The sequence below is a fragment of the Lytechinus pictus genome, unplaced genomic scaffold, assembly GCF_037042905.1.
Source record: "Lytechinus pictus isolate F3 Inbred unplaced genomic scaffold, Lp3.0 scaffold_19, whole genome shotgun sequence".
NCBI classification, from domain to species: Eukaryota; Metazoa; Echinodermata; class Echinoidea; order Temnopleuroida; family Toxopneustidae; genus Lytechinus; species Lytechinus pictus.
The window spans coordinates 6,069,029-6,090,094 of record NW_026974140.1 but is presented as its reverse complement, the minus strand read 5'-3'; the positions used below and the strand labels follow the sequence as shown (position 1 = coordinate 6,090,094).

Below are 21,066 nucleotides of genomic sequence, written 5' to 3'. Positions count from 1 at the left end.
TTGTGGAGGATTCATCAAGCTCTACTGAAATATGGTGTAAAAAATGTTGAAACGCAAAACTGATGACATTACAGTTTGGTGCTCTATATAATATTTTATATTTGTTATATCAAACTTGAAATAATTTGTCTGATAATGCGTTTGAACGACAAGGAACATTCCGAGGAAGAGTGTGGAATACAAAGAATTATTTTATAAATAAGTGGATGAGACTGGCCCAAGTGTAAGTGGGGAAGAGACAATCTACCCTTCTGTTGAGAGCTTCTAATAGTATAGGCCTATTTATAAACAGCCCCCCCCCCCTCTTCCCATCACTACAAATTGTTTTTGATCACTCATGTGTGACAGGAATTGCAGATGAATGAGGAGATTCGATCAGAGCTTTACAGTGGTAGGTTATTGGTTGTATTTGTGATAGGTTATGATAAATAGTAGAAATTTCTTGAGTTTTTTTGGGGGGCGCACTATATACATATATATATATATATATATATATATATATTATATGCAGCAAAATTGAATGGAAATGAACACCTGAGAGTTGACCTCAAGTCACCTGACCTGAATTCTGTACTTGTAATAAAAATTGTAACACTATAAGCTCAATAAATATTTCATCAACACATTATTTTCAAGACATCTCATATTTATTTGGTACATTTCAAAGTTTTTACATATATGCATACAAAGTTGGTAAACGTCAGTGAAGTAAATGAAAAGACAAAAATATTAAAGGTCAACTCCACCTCAGAAATAAGTTGATTTGAATCAAAAGAGAAAAATCAGACGAGCATAATGCAGAAAATTTTACCAAAATTGGATGTAAAATAAAAAAGTTATGACATTTTGAAATTTCGCTTATTTTTCACAAAATAGTTGTATGCACAATTTAGTCATGTGCAAATGAGAGAATCAATGATGACCCTAACTCACTATTTCTCTTGTTTTTTATTGTTTGAATTATACAATATCTCAATTTTTATAAATTTGGCAATAAGGACGAATTTGAATGAACCATAAGAAGTTAAACAATTGTAATTCCACATGCTCAGGGAGAAATCAAACTTTGTTTCACAGGACAATGGGGAGAAAATTAGAATATTTCATATAATGAAATACAAAAGAAATAGTGAGTGAGTGATGTCATCAGTTCCCTCATTTGCATACCAACAGGTATGTGCATGTTCAGGGGCGGATCCAGGATTTTTGGAAAGGGGGCACATTTTCCCCGAGGAAAATTTTGAAAAACAAAAAAAAATTGAAAAGTTTTTAAACCAAAAATTAAGGGTATTTCGTGGACCCCCCCCCCCCCCCCCCGGGGGCCCAAACATCTGCTGACGTCACTTCACAGCCAACATGCCAAAATCTTTCTATAGCAGCCGAAGCATACGTGAATTGAAAATCGTCAGGGCTTGGGCATTCAGAACATGGCATCTGCTTACGCAACATATAATGCTGGTGTCAATGGGCAGTTGGCGCTGTCCAAAGCATGTCCAACAGTGCCCTCGGAATCTTGGGAATGGGGATCATTCAAACAAAATAAATTTCTATTATTCATATGGGAAAAGAATAATAATTCATAGCTATTGAAAAAGAATAATTTTTTTAAATCTTGAATACTCAAAGATACAATAAATAAGACTACCCATTCCTATAAAAGCATGTGTTGTTACAGCATGCCTACAATACAGAATATACAGATTACACAAGATTAATCACAAATCCTGACTGCTAATTCACAAACAGCATTCATTCTCAAAGAACTTTGAGTAAAGTCCAAGATGAATATCTATTTAAAAACCACACAATGTTGAGAAGATTCATAGATCAGTTCTATCGATGCCTTCCCACTCTCCTTCACAGGATATTGCCTCCACCTTGGCAGGATTACATGAAGAGTTTTGTCAGTGATTTCCACTGACTAATCTGCTTCATGCAAAACTCACCTAGTCTGAATCACAGAGATAATTCTTTGATACATCCTTGTGGAAATCAGTTCTGAAAGGGACTGCCCATGGTAAAAATATTCCACCCTTAATATCAGCACCAATTTTATCTGTGATCAGTAAAACCTGACAAGTATGTGTATCATAGGGAGCAGGGGCGGCAGAGCGAAGTTGAAAGGGGGGGGCACAGGGAAAAAAGGGCACCTTTTCTTTCGAAAAGAGCACTATCTTTAACATGGCCGTATGCAGAATTTTTTTTGCGGGGGGGGGGATGATTCAAGACAGGGAACTTATAAGAAGGCAAAGGAGCACTTACTCAGACATAAAATGGGTCCTTCTCAGGAGAAAGGGGCACAGAACACGTTTGTGAGGGGCACTTTTCTTGGGTAAAAACCAAAAAGGGGCACTGATACGAGAAAAAGTAGCTGTAAGATGGCAAAAGAGCACTTGATAATGCCGGGCATAAAACGGGTCCTTCTCAGGTGAAACGGGCACAGACCACGTTCGTGAGGGGAATTTTTTGGATAAAATTTGTCACTGATACGAGACTAGATCACTTGGTAACACCTAAAACGGGTTCTCTTCCGATGAAAGTGGCACAGTACACGTTCGAAAGGGGCCTTTTTCGTAAAAAAGGGCATCTTTTCAGTGCTTCAAAAAATGGGGGCACTATGCCCCTCCCGGCCCCCCAGGATCGCCGCCCCTGAAAGGGAGATCTTAACCTTCTTTCCATCCTCGATCCTCCCATTGATCTGAGTTACTTTCTTGATCGCCCCCTGGACTAGTACATCCTCATCTTCAGGTACGATGCAACAGCCAGCCAAATGGGATGGCTGCACCCACCTAACTCATACTACTCCAATATTTTTTCTCCTTCCCACCTCAACCTCCGAATCTTGTATTGTTCTTTCTTTTTCATAGTGTTCATCAATCACTTCCCGAACTCTGCTTTTTAATCTATCAAGGCCTTCTCCTTGTTTAGCTGAGATTGGGATGATGTCTTCAAAGGAAATTGGTAATCTGTGTTCTTCATTCTCCTCAGTGTCCTTTTCCGGCAGATTGTGCACTGATTCTATATTTGGTAAAGAATGAAGAATGAGAATAAAAACATAACAAGTGGAGCGCCTCTGGCAGTCTCGCCTGTATTACACGATTCAATATAGCAGCAGTGCTGACTTTGAAGAAGACTATAGAATAATAATTTACAAAAAACACCATTCATATGATGATAAAATACTATGTTCATTGACTCTAAATGACATTTGACCTTGATCGTGTGACCGAAGACTTGTGAAAGACGATCAGTTATACTTGATCACCCTTATGTCCACATTTCATGAACTAGATCCATAAACTTTTAAAGTTATGACGGCAAATTAGCAAATAACCCCAACAAGGCCAAAGTTCATTGACCTTGGTCATGTGACCTGAAACTCACCCAGGGTGTATATTGATGCTTGATTACTCTTATATTCAAGTTTCATGAACTAAATCCATATAATTATGATATATAGTTATATTTAAAAAACTTAACCTTGGTTAAGATTTCGATTTGATTCCAACATAAGTTCATTGACCCTAAATGACCTTTGACCTTGGTCATGTGACCTGAAACTCACAAAGGATGTTCCGTGATACTTGATGATTAGTCATATGTCCAAGTTTCATGAACCAGACAAAAAACATTCAAAGTTATAATGGAAATCAACAAATTATCACAACATGGCCAAAATTCATTGACCCTAAATGACCTTTGACCTTGGTCATGTGACCTAAAACTACGGCAGGATGTTCAGTAATATTTGATAACCATTATGCCCAAGTTTCATGAACTAGGCCCATATACTTTCTAATTTAAGACAACATTAAAAAAACTTAACCTTTGGTAAAGATTTGATGTTGACGACGCCCCCTGTCGTCAGAAAAGCAGCGCCTTTATGCAGGCGAGACAAAAATTATCTCTATAGTTTTACTCTGTCAAGAAAATATGATAATTAACATAAATATAACTTTTCTACTGTTTGAACATGAAATGCAGAAAAATATGTTCAATCTGGGCCATATTCCAAGAGTCCTTCAACTTCATGGTACATATTTTTTTGGACAAAGAACCAAACCATACTTGTCTGTGTCTTGTGAGAACAAGCAGCGGGAATTTTTTTCGCCCGAAGTCCAAAATCTTCTATCTATATGAATGGTGTAAATTCATAGGTCTGAGTTGGGCACCTACTTAGGGCACATCTGATCATGAAAGGAATGACATCAGACATTTCATGATTTTGTATTAAAACTGACACATTTTGGCAAATAATAAGCCTGAACTAAAAATATGAGTATGAACAATATGGAGTAAATGTGATCACCCATCTACATACATTGAAGTTGATAAGTGCGTCAGACTGTTCAAAATGCAATATACCCAACACACCTTTTTGCTAAAATTGAGCAACAAGGTAAGTACAAAAACACTAAAGAGTTTCACAAATATACTAATAAGCAGAAATCACATTATATTTATGGTTAATGAAAGGGTTTAGCCTCAGCAATGGCTTTCCCGATCCTGGGACTGTAAGTGAAATGACATCTTATTATACTTACCGTCGTGGATGAGTTCTAATGTTTCCTGGAGTAATTTATCTGCTCCTTCCACATCTACCTTGTTTAGTGCTAAGATAGCTGGCTTTTCCACAAGTTCAGACTTGTAGAGTTCCAATTCCTGATTGTGAAATAAGTAAACAGCAACATTGTTACAATAATTTACATTATTGATATTTTTCTGTTAATTTAATTTATATTTAGGCTTTCTTTTTTTGTCCATTTAACCATTTATTCTGAATGGATGACTTGAAACTTGTTATAAATCTTTCTGTAGAATGCCAATTTGGTCTCTGATCACATTATCTAATTATGTCAAAATGCTATTTTATATAATCAAAATCTAGTAAATTAATCATTTTACTTTATACCCATTCAGGTGAATGTATACTTTATTCACCCAATAGGTCAAACATGAAAAAAGAACTGGTAATAAGAACACATAGTAATTAGACAAAATGAATAAAACAAGATAATCCAAAATCTGACGATCCATGACCTTATTATAATAATATAATATAATAATACAGGTATATTTACCCAGGGAAGCCGCTTCAGTTCCGAAAACTGTTCTCCCAGCGGGCCCTGCTATTATTGCTGAAAGAATTATGCTTAGGGGAAGGCAGAGTAAGTGGTGACACTTTTCGCTTTTTGCATGTTAGAATTTATATGTTAAAATTGATATGATTAATAATTTTGTAGAAATAAGTACCTTGCCTTAAAATTTAATTCTTCTGAAATATTTTTCACCTATGTATAACTTTCTACCCCCACACTGAAAGTCATTGTCACCTTTGTAAAAAGAGATGTCAAATGGCTCAACTTGCCCCATTTGTGGGATAAGTTGAGCCACAAAAACTATGTACAAAATGTATGGGGGAAGAACCAGCATGTCAATTTTTCATTCAAAGTCTTTTCACTTGCTAATCCTCTATAAATACTAACATCCTCTGAAAGGAATAGAACAGTCATGGAAATTTGCTTCTTTCTGCCTGCATATCGATGGCTTTTTAAGTTTTTTTTTTTTTAAACATTAATATACCATGGCTCAACTTGCCCCATGTTGGCTGGCTCACCTTACCCCAGTCTGAACTTAATGCTATAATTTTGTATTCACACATTTATGCATCCATCAGGTAAAACACTATGACAAGAATAAAGATCCATACCTGGACTAACAATGTTGTTCTTATGTCTTTATTATATTTAAAGACGGGTGTGTGTAAAAAGCACTTATATATTTCACACCCTTTTTTTCTTTTTTGGGTGAAATTTGTATTTTCCCTCTAAAAGGAACTTTTTGTTTCAAAGTTGAAAACAATGTGGTGGGGTTAGGGGTTATGCAATGAGTCATCAATACATGACACCACCACAATGTCTGACTCATCCATTATTGGCCTGGGGCTGGTGGCTCAACTAGCCCCTATGCTAAACTTACCCACCTTCTCCTATTTATAAACAAGTGGAGCGCCTCTGGCAGTCTCGCCTGCATTACGCGATTCAATATAGCAGCATAGCTGAAAATGACTATTGAATAATTATTCACAAAAAACACATTCATATTAGGCCTATAATAAAATACTATGTTCATTGATTTTAAATGACATTTCACCTTGATTATGTGACCAAAGTCTTGTGCAAGACGATCAGTGATACTTGATTACCTTTATTTCCACATTTCATGAACTAGATCCATAAAATTTCAACATTATGATGGCAGCTCAACAAGTAACCCTAGCATGGCCAAAGTTCATTGAGCTTATACGACCTTTGGCCTAGGTCATATGACACAAAACTCAAGCAGAATATCCACTGACACTTCATAACTCCTACTGTATGTCTAAGTTTCATGAACTAGATCCATATACTTACAAAGTTATGACATTTAAGAACTTAACCTTTGAGTTAAGATTTCGATGCTGATTCCTCAAACATGGTCTACGTTCATTGACCCTAAATGACCTTTAACCTTATACATGTGACCTGAAACTAGGGCAGCACATTCAGGTATACTTGATTACCCTTATGTCCACGTTTCATGAACTAGGTCCAAATATTTTTCTAAGTTAAAATGACATTTCAAAACCTAAACCCTAGGTTAAGATTTAATGTTGATGACCTACCGCAGCCGGAAAAACAGCGCCTATAATAGTTTTTGCTCTGCTATGCAGGCGAGACAAAAATCATATGCACACTTCTGATTGGTTGAAAATTGAGTTTCAATCGGCTATGGGGTAGCATCCGATTACATTCCCCGGACTTTGAAACAGAGGGTCGTGGGTTCGAATCCCAGCCATGGCGTAATTTTCTTCAGCAAGAAACTGATCCACAATGTGCTGCATTCAACCCAGGTGAGGTAAATGGGTACTGGTAGGAAGTAATTCCTCAAGAAGCTGTGTGCGCTGTGAACGCCTAGCTTAGCCGGGTAATATAGGAGCGCCTTGAGCACCTAACAAGGTGGATATGTGCGCAATATAAATATCCTATATTATTATATTATTATTTTCTGCAATAGTTCCCTGAGACAAATGATAATCAGTCCAAGTGATTACTAGACCACTCAGACATTAGACTAATTGCTCAATACAAGACCAAATGTGTGTAGCCACAATGATGTTGGATAATCTTAAACCCGTTTGTCAATTAAAATGCAGGCGAACTACATTTAGCTCTACCTTGTTGAGGATGTTTATCGTTTGGTATGCATTCCTGTAGGCATGTCTGGGTGAAAGCTGAAAGCCATGGATGTCTATGACGAAGAGAAGGAGTTTGGTGCGCTCAACATGGCGGAGGAATCGGTGCCCCATCCCCATATTCTGGTGAGAGCCCTCTATCAGGCCAGGAAGGTCAGCCATACTGATCTAGGGAGACATGTCAAGAGTAATTGAGGACATTAAAAGCTGATTAACTGCAGGGAAAGAGATAAAGAGCTAGAGCTAGAGAAAGAGATGGATGGTGGAGAATTGTTAGGACCAAAGCAGAGCCTATGGGCATGACACTCGATAGGACAAGATATATCAAGTATTTTGTAAATCAAAACTTTATCACATTCACAGCTTAAATACATTGTCAGATAGATAGACGGTAAGTTTATAATTATCACAAAATTCACATATAAAAGATGTGATGTAATTTTTCTTTCTAAGGTGGTAAAAAGAACTGAAGTCTCTAATTTGTCCTTTTTTCTTCATTTTAAAAAAAAATCAGCTAATCAAGCATAAAATGGGATGCAAAAAGTTTTCAGGAAACAATAATTAGGTGATCTGTCTGTTGACAGATCACCTCTTGTGTTTCTACGAATTTTCTTTTTTATTTATTTCTTTCTTTATTTATTTATTCTTTTTATTTCTTTTTCTTTTTCCACCCTTTTCTTGTTCCACCAAAATCAGAAAAACTGTTCTATCAATTTTCATCAAATTATTATCAATGATGCACAGTTATAATGCGATGTGTACGAAACAAGTTCAACGTCAAATGGTCATCGTGACGTCATCTACGCGCCATTTTGTAAAATCACATTATCAACAATATCTTCATCATCAATCATAAAAAATGAACAATATTAACATGAAATTAACTTCAGATCATGGGTCAACTGTCCATGTCATCAAACGTCATTAACACGTCACGACGCGCATGTACACGCGCGTCAAAATTTTAAAATGCTCAAAATCACTTTTTGATCAAAGTAGAGTACGAATCAGGTCATTTGAAGCATTTCAAGAATTTGCGCGCTCACGCGTTTTCGCGCGCGTTCATGCGCGTAACGTCGTTACGCAATGTAGAATCGCCGTTTCTTTTACGTCAATGCATTTATTATGAAATTCTGATTAATTTGATACCTTGATCAACCTTCTACGACCAGTAGTAAAGGAATTAGCTTCTATCAAATTTTTAATAACGCGCGCGCGTTCACAATAGGCCAAATATGTGGAAAAACATGCCTTTACAAAATTTAATATAACTCTTCGGATAGTCCATTGACCCTCAAATATTCTTTTATATTCCGATAGAGTATGAATTGTAGATGTGATTTCATGTCACATTTGACCCTAAATTTTATCATGACGTCATCAAAATGGCGTCGGAACTAAAATTTTCCATTTTTGTTTTATGACGTTTTAATAATTTTGCAAATATAACTATAACTTCGTAAATATTGGTCAATTTTCGCCCATTCTTTTATATGTTGTAGCTGAATACATACTCTTTCTAATGTAATGGCTATATTAACATTAAAAGGAACGGATCATCCTGAAAAATGGCAAATTATAGAGGCATGTCATTTTCGCTCATTTTGTGTGCAATCTCTATGGGAAATGACTTTTTCTCAAAACTGGATTTTACATTCCTCTATTTCGCGAGCCATATCTCCATTTCTAATCGTCGGTTTTCTCTTAGCTTGGAGTATAATTTAGCTGAGATTGTAAGCTATCGCAATCTGGTCTTAATTTTCTGATAAGAAGCCGGGATCATGCCCGTATTTTTCTTGAAAAATTGGATTTGAGATCCTCTCAATTTGCTTATGTGTAAAGTCTATGGGAAATAGTGCTTATGTGTATTAGTCTATGGGAAATAGTGTAGCTCAGTTGATAAGGCACCAGACTTGCGTCCTTAGGGTCGAGGGTTCGAGCCCAGGGGTGAATATGAGATTTTTTTTTTCTTTTTTGTTTATTTTCAACATTTCACAAATGGTCCTTTATGACCATTACAAGGTATATATTGCACAATAAAATAGTTTAAAAACCCTTTTATTATAACTTGTACATATACCATGTGTAACAGTTATTTCACAAAACTTTTCATTTCCCTCTTTTCAAGGGTATTCAACATGTTCTCTTCGTAATAAAAGTTCAGTTTTCAATATGATCATCGTATTGATCTCAATAAACATGGTGATTGTATTCGTGTGAAGATCAGAGAAGATCACCTAATTCGTCCTCATGACGAATTAAAGTTCTAGTTGTGTTTGAAATCAATTTATGTATAGGATAAGTGTTTCAAGGGTTTGACTTAGAAAATCCATGACATTAAATTCAGAAAGTGCTAAATCTCATTTAACAGTTAAATACAGTTAAATCTGGATTTCACAAAATCATTGATCAATGGAGAATTAAATGATTGTCACTAGATTTTAGTTTAAGATTTGTATGTTAGATTGACAGTCCAATATAATTCACATTATGGAATGTTTGCCATAAGTTTGAAACAAAAGCTTTAAGGACAAATATAACATAGTTTTGCCCGAATTAGTAATGTAATTACCAAAATAAAATGAAGGGCAAACAAGTGATATCCTCAAGAGAATAAAAAGAAAGATAATTACCTGACGCTTATCAGCATATTCCACAACTCCAACCTGTGGCCTTATAGTAGTGACTACATGGGAGACAAAGAAGAAAAATTAAAAGAAAATATATGACGAATCTATAGCACTTGAGCACTTGAGTTTCAAAGAAAAAAAAGTAAACTACATAAAAGATGTACGATGCATGTACACCAATAATTATATTAAGTGGAACCACATTGGAGTTATCACCTACATTACATAATCATTTATGACAACATTCAGACTGACTACATGTAGATGAGCTTAGACCTTACTTACAAAATCTCGAAGAACAGTTCTGGAAGTGCAGAACCTCTCTCTCTCTTTGAGGGGTTAACATGAATAATATGGCATATTTGACAAATTGACAATTCAAATCTAGTATCAATGTAAATTTCAAAATACGATATCAGAGTAAAACAAAATCTGATAATTGGATGTGGACAGCATACATGTAGCTTCAAATTACAAGAAGGTTTTCTAAATATTTTCTTTACCCTTAAGTAATGAAGATGAGAGATGACATAATTTCAAAGTGAAGTTACTATTATTAACATGGATTACAATTAAGACATGGATACGATTCTAAACTTGAATTGAGTACAGGAAAGAGATCTTACATGGATAATCAGCTATCTTAGGCTCAGTCCTTGAAACAGCCTTCAAAAGAGTTGACTTTCCAGCATTAGGGAAACTATAGGTAAAGACAAAATCATCATAATCGACTTATATTTTGAAGTCAATCGACCAACAATATTCTCTCATTTATCTTGCCTGTAAGGGATGAGACTAAAAAAACTATTTAAAAAAAGAATACTGCCGTTTATGGTTGATAAGAAACTTAAAAGTATTCATGAATCAGGCCTTTTGTATGGTGGTGCAATTTCATTATGTTGTCTGTAAGTTTAAAGACCACTTCATGAACTGGAATAAAATAAAGTGATTTTTCTTTCAATGCTTCTCAAGTATTTATAAGTTGGATGTCTTGATTACCTTCAATACTAAAAATGTAAACACTACTTTGCCAGGGTAAAAGAAGATCTTTTGCCATTATTCAAATTATAGTAGTAGAAATCATGTAACATTTGAAACATTTTATCAAATTTAACACATTCCTGCTGTTTGAAAAGAGAAATGAAGCACTTGCCATGTTGTAAGTAAGAGTATGTATGCACTAAAAGTTACATGTAGGTTTCATCAGAGTGTGCATGCCAGGTACTAGTCTTGAAATGCGACGCCTGTATGAATAATCAAGCACTGCATTTACTCCTATGCAATCAGTTCTTCTATACACTATTTGTTAAAAATGACAATGCCAACATTCCTACTTACCCAACAAATCCAACATCAGCAATCAATTTCAAGATGAGTTTGAAGCTTCCTCTGCTTCCCTTAGCTCCGTTCCATAAATTCTTTTCATATCCACCTTCACCACCTCGAGCAACTAACACCTTTTCTCCAACATTGTTCAAATCTCCTGCACAAAGAGAAAGAAAGGATGTGCTTATATATTGCCAAGAATCACTTCAAAGATAAATTCCATTTGTGGTTTACAAGATGACTTCTAACTGAATCTAAGCAAATTAAACCAAACATGTGCTTAAGAAAAATGCTCAGTAATCAGCAAACGAGGTATTCTGACATTGGACATGCCGTTATCCATTGTGTCATTTCCCCCTGCGCATGATGATATTGACAATTTTCAGCATTCTTTCCCCTTTTACTATTTTTTCCAGCTAGTTTTCATTTTTTTTCCACTAGCTCGAAATATGTCAACACATGATGATGATATGATAACCAGGCCTCTACAAAAAAAAAATTTCCTCACTTGCCAGACAGGGCAAGTGATGAAAAAATTTGATTGTCTGATAAAAAAAATTGCTTGCCCAATTCGTTCTATAATTTTTTCTTATTATGACGGCACTACTCTTATTTTTAAAGGTCATACAAAATAACAACAATTGAGAATCATGTACAATATAAAAGAACACACATTTAAATGTTTATTTTCAGCAACGTAGGCCTGAATCATTACGTTTATTTTGATTTTTTTTTCGCTGTTTATAAATGGGCGTTTAAGTTAAAAAAAAAAAACCTTCACCAAAAGTTGCTAAAATTTCATATTTCTTCTTCTTCTTCTTCAAGCTACACTGCCTCCTTAAATCCTGAAGATTCTTGCAGTATTGTAGTACCGGGGACCGGCAGGTGCAATACACCAGGTGAATACCCTACCCTTTGACGAATAGTGTATTGGTTTTAACGTCAGTTTCCACTGTTTTTCTTTACTGGTTTGACATAATATGAGAGATAGTTGTGATTACCCAAAACTAGGGCAAAAGATATTGAAATTTAGAGGGTCTACTGATATTTTAATTCCAAAAAAACCACTTGCCCGATCGGGCAATTGACATTGAGAAATGCTTGCCCGCACGTCATTTTCACTTGCCCCGGGCGAGCGGGTTTGTCGCGCCCTGTGATAACATTTCACTCTTGTAACTATCACTTACTTGAAATCAAGGATAATAATTTTGACAAATAGCTGCATTCACAGCATAAATAAGTCATATCACATCATAATGTTTTAAATTTAACAATGGGTGATAAAATGTGTTATCCCCAAAGGTGGTTAAAATCAGCAAATGTTAAAGTGTGTCATTGAATGCATGATCTGACATCACGCTTTAACCAATAGGGGAATAATCAAAATGACAAAAACCCCATGAATAACTTAACATAACAGTCATAGATGTGTAATATAGTATTTGTCTTTACAGTGAGTCATTGGCAGTAGTGAATGTATAATGGGTACTGCAATTTCAAAATTAGGGAGCTTTAAGTATCAATATTTAGTAATTGAACTATTAAAAATTCAAGTGTTTTTAATGTATAGACTGTTTTCAAATAGTGCATTTATTTGATTAACCAGGCCTTCTCACTTTCACTGAGCAGTCATTGTAAACTGGTTTCTGTGTAACAGTAACACAGCACTAAAACTCTTTCTTATCAAAAGCTTTGACAAGGGGTAATATCATCCTCATACCTAATAACCGATTATTATCATCCGTTACACAAACTCCAGGAGGGACTTTGACAACTACATCTCTTCCTTTGCCACCTTGAAGAATGCGGGCTCTGCAATATGGAAAAACATATCAAAATTGACAAAATCCATTGACTGCTTTAAATAGGCAATAATAAGACCGAAAACTTTAAAACCACATGGCATCTGAAACATAGAGTTAAACCTTCTGAATTTTAAAACTTGAACCTGTACATGTGCATATGAAGTTCCTCCCGAGGATTTAAAGGGGAATGCAGCTTTGGCCATAAATTGTTGTGCTGGGAAGGAGAAAAATAAATTAAACGGAATGGTGAAAGTTTGAAAGAAATCGGACAAGCAATAAGAAAGTTATAGCTGCTTTAAAATTGAGATCACTAATAGCATGTAGATTTCAAATTGGCAACTGAGTAAGTAAATTATGACAAGGGGCAAGGACAACTTTCCCATAGGCCATGTACTTTATTATCAGGGATTTGTGGTTTTCTCCTAAGTACCCATTCCCCTGGAGCAGTAATCTAAATATAACCCAGGTAGTATATTGTTTCATGTCCTCATGAAAGAATAGTATAATTTGAAATAAAACTTTTGGGAAAAATGACATTTTAGCCATAATATGTATTGGAGTACATGGAAGAGTAGTCCTTGCCTTACATCACTATGACATCCCATATGCGGCCAATTTGAAGTCTCCATGGGTATAGTGATTACCAATATTTACAACTTTAAAAAATTCATAACTTTCTTGTTGTTTGTCCAATATTGTTCAAACTTTCACCTATCAACTTGTCTTATTTTTCTTTTCCTTATAAAAGCAAGCTTTTATTTGGGTTGGATTCCCCTTTAACATTCACATGTTCATCACATGGATACTCTGTGAAGAGATCAGCTTGAGAAATTCCAACTTCAGTGAGCTGACTGTCTACAGAATCGAACATGCTGCTCACACTATTCATGGCCTGATGTGGGTTAAAAGTTTTAAGAACCAAAATCCCCCCAAAAGTGTCCCGAAATCAGTCATGACAGTGATGAATATTGCAACAAATTGTTCTCCAATTATGTTCACAACAAAATGGCTTTATTTTGGGGTTTTGGAAGATTAAAATCTTAAATGAAATATGAACTTATTAAATGTCATCTCAACCTCCCCCCACAACGTTATGATAATACAATTTTCTTCAAATCATCAAAATCTGAAAAGTAATCATAAATAATTAACTGACAAAATGTCAAAAATTTACCCATTAGATTTTATCTTAAAAATATTACACACAATGTTTTGATAATATTCTGCTTATACTAGGATGGGGGGGGATGTTATTGCAGCATACTGACAACTTAACATCATACACATTAAAAATTTTAGGTGTATTAAAGTTATTGCAGGATGTTGTTAATATTTTTTTTATTGTATTTTTCATCATTGTGTATACTTATTGGTGGTTACACTTCGTAATTCCGAAGGTTCTTTATTCCGAAGGTTCTTTATTCCGAAGGTTCGTAATTCCGAAACACGTAAATTGCCTATACCTTGATGTTCGTTAATCCAAAAACGTAAAAGGGTTCGTTAATCCGAACATTTGTGGCGTTATTCCGAAGGTTCGATAATCCGAAAACGACATAAGGTTCGATGTTCCGAAGGTTCGTTAATCCGAAAACGGAATATGGTTCGTTGTTCCGAAGGTTCGTTAATCCGAAAACGAAATAAGGTTCGTTGTTCCGAAGGTTCGTTAGTCCGAAAACGAAATAAGGTTAGTTAATCATTTAGTTTTCGGACTAACGAATCTTCGGAATTACGAACCTCATTTCTTTTTCGGATTAACGAACCTTCGGAATTACGAACCTCACTTCGTTTTCGGACTAACGAACCATCGGAATCACGAACCTCATTTCGTTTTCGGACTAACGAACCTTCGGAATTACGAACCTTCGGAATTACGAATGTATGCGCTTATTGATAAAGCCATTGGAAACAAAATTTCTTTGTATGCACATATTGACCAATAAAACAATCTTAAATCAGAAATCTTCAATTATCAAACAGTGAAATAAACTGGAAATCAATCAGATTGAGGTTTACAAAACAAGTTTAGCAACAGAGTGAAAAAAGGTAAAAAGAAAAACCCCAAAACAAAAAGGTTAAAAACTTACTTGCTGTTGTCTCCTGGTCCAGCAATATAGCGTTGTTCCCTTTTGGAAGATTTCACATTTTTCAGAGTGACCCCTGTAGAAGCTTGGACATATACATCACCACCTGTCCCTCCGATCCCACCAAATTTGGGATGACCTTGCCCCCCTCCTCCTCCCCTGGCATAGATGCGGACCTGATCAATGAAACTGTGTCGTTTATTTCCAGCCTATCATTGAAAAATACAAATAGAAAGCAATAATAAATTTATCACAACTGTGATGCAGTATGGCAGGGCAGAAGGATCCTCTATTTCAACCTCCATGATTGTACTCCTGTGTGGTGAATGCGACGACATCAAAACCGGCTGGATTTCAGTCGCATTTTCATATCAGATTTAGCTTCAAATTAAATGTAATATGCTCAAAATGAGCTCAAATCTGTTGATAATTCAAAGATTTTGATAGCTCATTTCAAGCTTCGCCACATTTTAACATTTTAGGGGTTTAACATTCAATAACGTCCAAATATATTGATCGTTTTCGAAACTTGAATTGGTGAAATTTCCGTCTGTGACCGTAAAAAGCCAGCATAGTGCAGCGTACAATTCATACTGAAGCCAGATATAGGCTGCATTATGAATTTCATGGATTTTCATGGGAAAGATATATTAGGGACAAAACTGTAGAAAAGAAGAAAACTTATAACACAATCAGATATAAAGTCAGACATTGCCAAAGAAGTAAAATATAGTCCTAAGAAATTCTGACATATGCAAAATTCAAGACAAAAGTATATAGTGGAATACCACCACTATAGCAGGATGGTACTGGAAGTAGTAAAACATTGCCAGAATCTGATGTAGGGAAATAAAATGCACTATTGAACCATTTTCTAGCGATTCTTCTAAAGATCCTGATGGACCTCTAACATCTGTTCAACATCATGATGTTCATATTTTAGACACATTACGGGCACTGAAGAATGTGTGTTAATCACCAGGTCCAGATGGGTTACATCCCTGTGTCTTGCATGAACTGGCACCTGTTCTTGCAAAACCTTTTGAGTATTATTTACTCAAACTCTTTTGCATTAGGCCTAGTACCAAATGTGTGGTAAAAAAAAGCCTATGTCAGTGCTGTATTAAAAAAGGGCGATCGTAAACTCCCTTCAAACTACAGACCAATAAGTCTTACATGTATTGTATGTAAAATCATGGAGTCTATCCTGAGGGATGAAATATATGAGCATGTGAAGAGCAACAACCTTCTCAGTGCAAAACAATTTGGATTTGACTCCGGTCGATCAACAATATTGCAATTACTGTACCCAATGTTTTAGATGATTGGACAAGTATGTTGGAAGTTGGTGGTGCAGTTGATGTCATCTACCTAGACTTCATGAAGGCCTTTGATAAGGTCCCGCACCAGAGACTTTAGCCAAAGTTGAGGGATTTGGTATATCTAAGCTCATATGTGATTGAGTCAGGTCATTTCTTGTCGGTTCTCTGACTGGGCCAATGTAACCAGTGGAATACCGCAAGGGAGTGTCCTCAGACCCCTCCTTTTTGTAATGTACATTAATGATCTGCCAGATCAGATTTCGTCAAGTAATATTATTTATTTGCAGACAACACCAAGATATACAAGCAGGTAAAAAATGACAATGATGCTGAGTTATTACAAGCAGACTTAGATTGTCTTGTTTCATGGTCTGACAAGTGGCTATTAAAGTTTCACTCAGATAAATACAAAGCAGATAAATGTTGTGTACTTACAATGGGTAAAAACGATGATGAATTTAATGACTATACAATGACACATGATAATGCCACACATAATCAATCACAAGTTGAAACAAGAAAATATTTAGGAGTGATAGTCAACACAAAGCTTAGTTTTGACCAGCACTTGAAGTCAAAGATAAATAAAGCCATTAGGCTAATGAATCTAATTATAAGAACATTTGTTTATCTTCACAAGGAGAACTTTTTACTCCAAAGCATTGATTAGACCTCATTTGGAGTAGGCTCATGCTGTATGAAGTCCAATCAGTCCATACTTAAAAAAAAAACATATTGAAGCACTAGAAAATGTACAAAGAAAGGCCACTAAGTTGGCACCTGAGTTAAAGAAACTTTCATATGAACAAAGATTGATTCAACTAAAACTTCCTACATTTAGCATATCGCTGTGCGCGAGGAGATATGATCAAAACATGCAAGTTATTTCACAGGTACATGTATGACCACGAGGTAGTGCCAGATTTGAGTCAGGTGCATGGACCTACTAAGGTTATAATGAAAAAATTCTGAGGTCAGCGACTGAGAAACGTAAAAACTCTTTTTAAATAAGAATAAGGAAACCTTGAAATAGTCTAAGTAATGAATTAGTAAATGCACCCAGTGTCCACAACCTCGAGAATGGACTAGACAAGTTTTGGAGATGTGAACCAGTGAAGTTCAAGTTTGACGCTGACCCACCAGGACATGATCCCACCAACCTAAAGAGAAGATAGAATTTGGAGCTGAATACAGAGTCTTAAGACTGCGTTCAGCAGAATCCATGAATATCCATAAGTATGGATTTTCACTAGCACGCAGGGATGTTTACACACGAGATGAGTATACTACGTGCGAGCGACAAACAGCGACAAACAGCGAGGTTTCGTTACGTCTATGAATTTTCCTGCATGCCTCAATCTTTCCTAGCTTTCTTTTCTTCCCTCTCTCACTGTGTCCATTGATTTTCATCATTCCTTCCCTCTATGTCTTTCATTCTTCTTTCTTTACTTTTTCCTTTATTGCCTTCATTCTTTCTTTCCTTAAAATTTTCTTTGCTTCCTTCTTCCTTCCTCCCCTTTTTCTTTTTGCTCTTTCTTTCCTTCCTTCTTCCACAATTTTCTTTCTTTCTTCCTTTCATTCTTTCTTCCCTTCATTCTTTCCTTCATTTCTTTCATCCTTTCTTTCAATCTTTATTTTCTTCTTTCCCTTTTTCTTTCTTTCCTTCATTATTTCCTTCCTTCCTCCGTCTTGTTTTTCTGTCTTTCTTTCTTCATTTAAAAAATGAAGGAACAATTTTTCTTTCCTTCATTCTTTCTATCATCCTCAAAAGAGGAAAAGTTAGACCTCTGTCGCGTTCATTCTCGGTATCGATCTGCCATTTTGTTTTCAATTTTGACAGAAGGAGAACGAACGAGACAGAACTTTTCCTTTTTTTGAGGGTCCAGTTTGTGCCTCGATGTCAGGATTGTGTCTCACGATAGACCTTCATCCATATAATCGAGGTAAGTGCATAATTCATATTTTCCCCTTTTAATTTGAGTGCTATTGCGACCCCATTCTACCCAATTTTGGAGAGCATATGTCTGCCTAGTATTACATGGACGAGTCCTGGGCTCCGGCCCGCTTCACAGGCCGGAGCTCCCTGGGGCTGGGTTAAACAGAATAATAATCTTTTTTTTAGCCCAGTTCTTTTGATATATTTTTTAGAAATAAAGACAAAAATCGATGAGCCCCGTCGTGGGGATTTTGCATTGTTTACTCCCTAATGGCGGCTGCACGATCGCGAGCTGTCTGTGTACGAGAATTTTAAAAAAAGTAGTAATATTTTTTTTTTCATATACTACCGATGACAATAATAACAAATAATTATCATAATAATGATAATATAAATATTAAGGATAATGATAGGGCCTAATCAATCATAATAATAATAGACTACATTATTTCTATAATAAAGGAACAAAGAAAATAAAAAAATTGACACAATTAACTTGAATAACATTGTGAATGACATAATATATTATATATAGAAATCTATATATGGTATATATGTATATATATATTTTGGTAACAATTGCCCCCACTCCCCAGACAAATATCACATTCACAACACAAATTTACAATGAATTTCAACAATAGAAATATCACAAGGCAGTTGACATATTTCCTAATTAAAAGACAAACTAAAACAAATCTATGCCATATAATTACAGTACGTAATGAGTCAATACGAGGTCGACGAGATTCCTCATTTTCCATGTGTGCCTTTTTTTTCAAGTGTATGCGATTCCATGTGATTATATGAATGCATTAACATTGTAATTTGTATACCATTACATTCAGAAAACTTCAAACTTTCAGAAAATATGGGTTTCTACTAGGTTTCTCCCCCTCTTTCATGCTCTTTTTACATGCTTTTCATCAAGAAAATACCTAAAAATATACTTTATAGGCACAAATTAAGACTTATTGTTCTCTGACTTTGAACACCAGGAAAAATGTTCAAAACCTCGACAATCTTGGTATCAAATGAAAGCTTAGAATCTCCCGTAGCAGAAAATCACCGTCGATAATGGCCTTATGCAAGTTTGATGCCCCGGAAGTAGTATCAGAGTGCAGAGGTCAGTCAGAAATTTTAACAAAATGGCGGCCTCCTGTGAATACACGATCGTGTAGTGTTCCGAAGTCAACGGATTTCAAAACTCCGAATTTTCCACTTTTCCAGAGATTGTAGTCAAATAAACGGTATCAAAAGAACAAGAAACTTCTCCTCCATACATAGATGTCTTTAGAAAGGTAAAAGATCAATTAGAAAAAGTTTTATCGATGATCAGTTTGCATTATCATTTTCGTGTACAAACAGATATAAATTTAATAATATAAATTACGAAACTGCCGTTTCATCGAACTCACTAGAGGTACTACTACTAGTAGTACTAGTAGTAGTAGACTAGTATTAGAGTAGACTTGACTAGCACTAGGAGTGGCAAATATCATTAAATGGCGGCAGGGCATAACGAATTTGGGGAAGTGCTTCGTTGGTGGCTAAGCCTAAGCAGCAGAACGAAGTAAGAAAGATCAATACCATACCAACCACAAAAATCGTTATGTCTGGGACTACAGTCTGAGCCTTTGTCTCGCTAACGGCCCCGTGCTATGTTCTCCCGGGGCGCGCACGGGGGATCGGCAGCAGATCACTCAGTGCGAAAGTCGCGCTGTTGTCGAACTCCTACAATAAAAAAAAAAGTACAAATATACACGTTTTGACATTAATTGAAACTCAAAATGGAAGAGAAATTATGATACTCACTGGAAATCTTCTTGTGGTCTTGTTAGGAAATAACAGAAACCTTGTAAGAAGTACCATTGTAGGACCCTATTTGTCGCAGAATCGAGAAGTGGTTCACACACACTGCACTGGGCATGGATATGGCCGGTGTAGCGGCGGATTTGGTTCCACCGGCGGATACCGTATCCGCCGGCAGATATCGTTCTAAATGGCCGATATCGTTTTTAATCGGAACCATTGTGGAGGTGCCGTGGCCGAGTGGTCTAAGGCGCCTGGCTACACATGGAAAGTCCGGGGTTTGATCCCCGGCTACGACACCTGTGCTCTTTTATCCTGCATTCAAATAAAAGGAAATGCTTTACGCATTATTTGTAACTAGGTGTGCACTTGTTTTAAAAAAAAAAAAAAAAAAAAAAAAAAAAAAAAAAAAAAAATATCCGAAAACAAAAATCATTACAAAACATTACAAAACAAAAATATCCGCCGGGTTTGACGCGGCTTGATGTTTGCAGATTTGGTTCCTCGGCGGATTTGGTTCTATTGATTATACGTGTAATATTGATTTGGACAGACAACCTCGGCAGCGCGCGCATGCGCGGCTCGGCAATGTCGATCGCAATGCATGGGGGGGGGGGGGGGAATTTTCGTCCGCCTTTAGTGAATTTTTATTCAGGGGCGGATCCATACAGCTTTTGACAAAGGGCTCGATGGGGGTGAGGATTAATAGGAGAAATAATGTCTCGATATGTATTACGTAGACCTAGCTGACACATACGCAAAACTATGCTATTTATTATTATAAGATTTTGATGAAATTTTCATCATTTTGTTTTGTGAATTTTTATACTATTTTCAGTCCGCAGTATGCATCGATCTCTTTAACTGTGCTTTTTCACACCATGTTTAATGTCAGTTTGCCAGACTGTTTGGAGAAAATT

At 36.0% G+C, this 21,066-nt stretch overlaps 1 protein-coding gene across 1 annotated transcript; it reads right to left on the bottom strand.

Annotated features, from left to right (window-relative positions):
* Positions 1-628: 628 nt before the first annotated feature.
* On the bottom strand, positions 629-20,461 carry LOC129260976 (GTP-binding protein 10-like). The gene is made up of 9 exons (XM_054898994.2): positions 20,150-20,461; positions 15,080-15,285; positions 12,911-13,002; positions 11,203-11,347; positions 10,491-10,564; positions 9,868-9,920; positions 7,217-7,402; positions 4,545-4,662; positions 629-3,018 (listed from the first exon to the last, which is right to left on the bottom strand). The coding sequence occupies exons 1-9, from the start codon at positions 20,204-20,206 to the stop codon at positions 2,795-2,797; spliced, it is 1,155 nt and encodes a 384-aa protein (XP_054754969.2). The 5' UTR covers positions 20,207-20,461; the 3' UTR covers positions 629-2,794.
* Positions 20,462-21,066: the final 605 nt, after the last annotated feature.